This window comes from Cucumis melo, chromosome 10 (assembly GCF_025177605.1).
Source record: "Cucumis melo cultivar AY chromosome 10, USDA_Cmelo_AY_1.0, whole genome shotgun sequence".
Taxonomy (NCBI): domain Eukaryota; kingdom Viridiplantae; phylum Streptophyta; class Magnoliopsida; order Cucurbitales; family Cucurbitaceae; genus Cucumis; species Cucumis melo.
Genome location: NC_066866.1, coordinates 8,296,807 through 8,302,849, shown reverse-complemented (window position 1 = coordinate 8,302,849; position 6,043 = coordinate 8,296,807). Strand labels below are relative to the sequence as shown.

At 40.0% G+C, this 6,043-nt stretch overlaps 1 protein-coding gene across 1 annotated transcript; it reads left to right on the top strand.

The window, feature by feature from the left end:
* The first annotated feature begins 313 nt into the window (after positions 1–313).
* On the top strand, positions 314–5,032 carry LOC127151369 (uncharacterized). The gene is made up of 7 exons (XM_051090940.1): positions 314–401; positions 464–687; positions 1,607–3,700; positions 3,761–3,919; positions 3,983–4,093; positions 4,367–4,583; positions 4,872–5,032. The coding sequence occupies exons 1-7, from the start codon at positions 314–316 to the stop codon at positions 5,030–5,032; spliced, it is 3,054 nt and encodes a 1,017-aa protein (XP_050946897.1).
* The last annotated feature ends 1,011 nt before the right edge of the window (positions 5,033–6,043 follow it).

The following is a 6,043-nucleotide window of genomic DNA, read 5'->3' as shown; positions in this document are numbered from 1 at the left end:
ATCATTAGAGGAGGGAGTGTCAAAAGACTTATTGAGGTTCAATGTGGATGATTTGTTATCACTTCCTCAAGAAACCAAAACCATCCTCATTAATGCATTGTTGAATTCAATAGCATCAAGCTCGAGTGCTCCAAATGCGACATACGGGAGTACTCCTTACTGCATGTCTATAGACTTCTCAGATGAGGATTTACTATTGGGATCTAAACTTCATAATAGACCCTTGTATGTTTCTGGATATGTTCGAGAATAGAGAGTCGATCGAATTCTCGTCGATAATGGATCAGCTATCAACATAATGCCAAAATCAACTATGAGGCAATTAGGCATCTTAATGGAGGAACTCTCAAATAGTAAACTGGTAATTCAAGGTTTCAACCAGGGCAGCCAAAGAGTAATAGGTATGATACGCTTAGAACTCATAATTGGTGACCTGAAGGCTAGTGCTTGTTTCATATCATAGATTCGAGGACCACTTATAAGTTGTTACTCGGTCGTCCTTGGATTCATGGAAATGGAGTAGTAACATCGATACTGCATCGGTGCTTTAAATTTTATCAAGATGGCGTAAAGAAGGTTGAAGCCGACTCCAACCCATTCTCAGAGGTCGAATCTCACTTTGTAAATGCAAAGTTTTATTTGAAGAATGATAGTAGCCCAAAAGCCGTGTCTGTAGAAGTTCCTCTTGTAAACAGAGAAGATAATTTACAGCTAAAATCACTTGCCAGCAGGGAACCACATAAAAGTACAGGGACCTTTCATTCTGGAAAGAGTGAGGCGTCCACAAGTACCACAAAAAGTGTGATCTTGATGGATGAAAAGACTTCAAACCCACCGATTTTGCGCTATGTCCCCCTATCGAGGTGCAAGAAAGGCGAATCACCATTTGTAGAGTCCCCATAAGGCTTGAAAGTTGGTGACATTGAAGTCCTAAAAGAAAGCTTCAATACCGCTTACAAAAATAACTAAGCAAGCAATAAAGATAGACCCGACAGAAGCAAGCTTGCCTAAAAGGCAGACGAAAGACGGGTTCGACCCCAAGGCTTACAAATTGATGGCAAAAGCAGGTTATGACTTCACAACTCACACCGAGTTTAAAAGTTTGAAAATTCACGAACAACCTAAGCTTTCCTCAACCTAAAAGAAGCTGTTACGGGAAGGATATGCTATACCCGTGTCAAGAAAAGGACTTGGATACAAGTCACCAGAGCCAATCCGTATAACTAGAAAGGGGAAGGAAAAAGTGGTTGACAACAATCATATAATTGTAAAAGAGGTCGATAGCATGGAAGAAAAACAAGATGACAGTCAAAAAACGTCAGCATTTGACCGAATTAGTCCACATGTTGCACGTGTCACAGTATTTGAAAGACTAAGCATGACATAGGCAGAAAGAAAAGATCATCAGTCAACATCTAACCTTGATCGACGATCGACCTTTCAAAGGCTAACTATAACCTTTAAAGAAGAGAAAGGTATATGTCAGGCATCGATGACTACAAAACCATTGGCCTTTGAAAAGTTAAGCATAACTAAAAAGAAAAATGCACAAACACCTTGTGCTTCAATCAGTAATTGTCTTGGGGATTGAGGCCCACATGTTCAGACTGGTTCTAACATAGACACAAAGAAGAAGGAATCAATATCTCGCGTGTCGGTTTGCCACCGAATTAAGCATATAGACGTCGAGAGTCGCCATGGTAAGGAGTTTCCTTGTGAGGTAAAGGGAGAGGGAGAAATTCGTAGCAATGTTCCTTCCCGAATGAAAAGAAAAACTTTTGTTACTCTCAATACAAGTCAAGGTTCCTTGAAAGTGAAAAGACATGATGTTATATTAACTAATTCTGAAAAGGAAGACTCAGAACAAGGAGAAGGTGAAATATCATGTCATCACATCACCATTCTTGAAGAATTAGAGATTGAAACTCTTGAAGAAGATGCAGAAGATATCCAACAGAGTCTAGAGGATAGTGGCGAATCTACCGTAAACGAGCTAAAAGAGGTAAACCTTGGTACAGTAGACGAACCATGCCCAACTTTCATTAGTGCATCTCTCTCTAGTGAAGAGGAGGGTAAGTACATGAGTTTGCTTACAGAGTATAAGGACATTTTTGCTTGGTTGTACAAAGAGATGCCACGACTTGATCCAAAGGTAGCAGTCCATCATCTAGCAATTAAACCAGGGTATCGACCGATTAAGCAAGCACAACGACGTTTTCGACCAGAGCTTATTCCTCAGATCGAGGTTAAAGTCAACAAGTTCATTGAAGTAGGATTCATTCGCGAAGTCAAATATCCCACATGGATAGCAAATATTTTCCCTATCAGAAAAAAGAACGGGCAGCTTCGTGTTTGTATAGACTTTTGTGACCTGAATAATGCGTGCCCTAAAGATGATTTTCTTTTGCCCATCACAGAAATCATGGTTGATGCAACTACTGGACACAAGGCACTATCCTTTATGGATTCGTCGTCTGGATATAATCAAATACGAACAATCCTTTCAGATGAAGAAATGACAGCTTTCAAGACCCCAAAGGGAATATATAGTTACAAGGTGATGCCCTTTGGATTAAAAAATGCTGGTGCCACTTATCAATGTGCTATGCAAAAAGTGTTTGACGATATGCTACATAAGTATGTCGAGTGCTACGTTGATGACCTTGTGGTCAAATCCAAGAGACGACAAGACCATTTAAAGGATCTAAAAGTTGTGTTCGACCGCTTGCAAAAATATCAGTTGAGGATGAACCCTCTCAAATGCGCGTTCGGTGTAACTTCAAGAAAGTTTCTTGGCTTTATTGTAAGGCATCGAGGGATTGAGATAGACCAGTCCAAGATTGATGCCATTCAGAAGATGCCAAGGCCAAAGAGTTTGCATGACCTAAGAAGTCTCCAGGGACGATTGGCTTACATTCGAAGGTTCATCTCCAACCTGGCTGGGCGGTGCCACCATTTTCAAAAGTTGATGAGAAAAGGAGAAACTTTTGTCTGGGATGAGGCTTGTCAGAATGCTTTTGATAGCATAAAGAAATACTTGCTCAATCCCCCAATATTAGGAGCTTCAGTACCTGGCGAGCTATTAATATTGTACATTGCTGCACAAGAAAGGTCTCTAGGTGCATTGTTGGCGCAAGAGAAGGAGAAAGGAAAGGAACGTGCTCTCTACTATTTAAGCAGAACTTTAGTTGGGGCCGAAGTTAACTATTCTCCCATTGAGAAAATGTGCCTTGCACTTTTCTTTGCCATCAATAAGTTGAGGCATTATATGCAGGCCTTCACGGTTCATCTAGTAGCAAAGGCGGACCCTATAAAGCATGTTCTGTCTAGGCCGATTATCTCTGGACGCTTAGCCAAATGGGCGGTTATACTCCAGCAATATGACATTGTCTATATTTCCCAAAAGGCGATAAAAGGACAAGCGTTGATAGATTTTTTTGCGGACCACCCAATTCCTTCAGATTGGAAGTTATATGAGGATTTGCCAGATCATGAAGTTTTCTTCATGGTAGTGGTGGAACCTTGGACTATGTATTTCGATGGCATAACACGAAGGAGTGGTGCGGGGGCAGGCATCGTCCTCATTTCTCCTGAAAAACATATGTTGCCTTATAGCTTTGCGCTTGCTGAATTGTGCTCAAACAATGTGGCTGAATATCAGGCCTTGATAATTGGCCTTCAAATGGCATTAGAAATCGGAGTATCATTCATAGAAATTTACGGCAATTCAAAGTTGATAATCAATCAACTCTTGCTTTAGTATGCCGTGAAACATGAAGACTTGAAGCCATACTTCACTTATTCTAGACAATTGATGGAAAGGTTTGACAGTGTGATGCTGGAGCATGTCCCTAGAACAGGAAACAAAAGAGGAGACGCATTGGCAAATTTAGCCACTGCCTTGATGATGTCAGATAACGTAGCTCTAAATATACCACTTTGTCAATAATGGATTATGCCTCCACTTTTGCCTGAATGTCAGGAAGCGAACGTAACGACATCTCATTTGATTAATGAAGAAGATTGGCGTCAACCCATCATAGAGTACTTAGAGCACGGAAAACTTCAGAAGGATTCTCGTCATAAAACTAAGGTACGAAGAAGGGCTGCACACTTTATTTATTACAAAGGAACTTTATATCGTCGTTCTCTTGAAGGACTCTTTCTTAGATGTCTTGGAAAGGAAGAGTCGATAAAAGCTCTAGAGGAAGCACATGCAGGCGTCTGTGGAGTACATCAATCGGGACCAAAGCTTCAATTTTAGTTGAGAAGAATGGGCTATTATTGGCCTAAGATGGTTCAAGATTCAATGGACTATGCAAAGAAGTGTGAAGCTTGTCAATACCATGCAAACTTCATACATCAGCCTCCAGAACCTCTACACCCAACTGTTGCTTCTTGGCCGTTTGAGGCTTTGGGACTCGATCTGGTTTGTCCTATTACACCAAAATCATCAACAGGACATTCTTATATCCTTGCAGCAACAGATTATTTCTCAAAATGGGCTGAGGCCATTCCCTTGAGAGAGGCCAAGAAAGAGAACGTGGCAAACTTTATTCGTACCCACATCATCCATCGATACGGTATTCCTCACCAGATTGTGACAAATAATGGAAGACAATTCTCCAATATCATAATAGATAAATTATGTGAAAATTTCAAGTTTAAGCAATACAAGTCATCTATGTACAACGCAGCTGCGAATGGCCTAGCAGAAGCATTCAATAAGACGTTATGCAATATTCTAAAGAAAATTGTCTCCAAGTGAAAGAGGGATTGGCAAGAAAGAAGTAGTGAAGCATTGTAGGCTTATCGAACCACTCATCGCACTCCTACGGGGGTTACACTATATTCGCTTGTTTACGGTGCAGAGGTTGTCCTTCCCCTTGAAAGAGAAATCCCATCATTAAGAATGCCAGTGCAAGAAGGGTTGACTACTGAAGACAATGTCAAGTTACGTCTTCAAGAGTTAGAAGCACTTGATGAAAAGCGGTTAGAAGCTCAGCAAGCATTGGAATGTTACCAAGCCTGAATGTCTAAAGCTTTTGACAAACATGTAAAGCCCCGATCATTTTAAGTTGGTGATTTAATACTTGCAGTAAGAAGACCTATCATCATGACAAGGCATACGGGGAACAATTTTACACCTAAATGGGACGGACCCTATATTGTCAAAGAAGTTTACACAAATGGCGCGTACAAGATTGTTGATCGAGATGGATTAAAAATTGGCCCAATCAATGACAAGTTTCTCAAGAAATTTTATGTTTAACGTCATTATGTAAATAAAAAAATTGAACTATGTTATGACTTGATCCCTATATTATAAAGGGTACATAGGCAGCTTGAAGGAAACTTTAAGTTCAGTCCAGTAAAAAAAGAACTATTGAACTACGTTATCATAATGGATAGGGTGCTCTGTTAACTTTGTCTATTAGAGTTGTACCCACATGCGTGTCCCTTGGGATCATCACATTTTTTATGACTGTGTAGTCCGACAGGATCACCAATTCAGTATGACATAGACATGATTACGAGTGATTCGACGGGTTCACTCACAAGCTGTTTGTCTTAGTGGTTCCTTCGGGTACACTAAAGACCAGTTTTGTCCTAGGTGTTCCTTTCGGTTCACTAAATACCAGATATGTTCCTATGGGATCACAGATTGCACGTGTTTGGAAACGTGCCAGTTCAGGGGTACTTCTTTATAGGACTCTAATGAGAAGTTAACAGACATGTAGTGGTGTAACGACCCAACTCCTTAAACTAAGTCGAAGCCATTACTAATTTTAAAAGACAAATAAAATTTATAAGTTTTGGATAAAATGAAACAAGACCTCCAAAATTTAAATTATTTAAAAGTCTAATCAAAAGTAATTTGCGATATGTATAAAGGTAAAATCCTAACTCGGGCCTTATCTAATTTTAAGGAAATAAAATAACAAATAAGAAATAACTAAAATGCAAACATTTAAGGTCGAAACTCGGATATAAAGCGGAAGCAAGAGATCCCTATGGCTCGCCACGGTCACTTCTGGTCGCT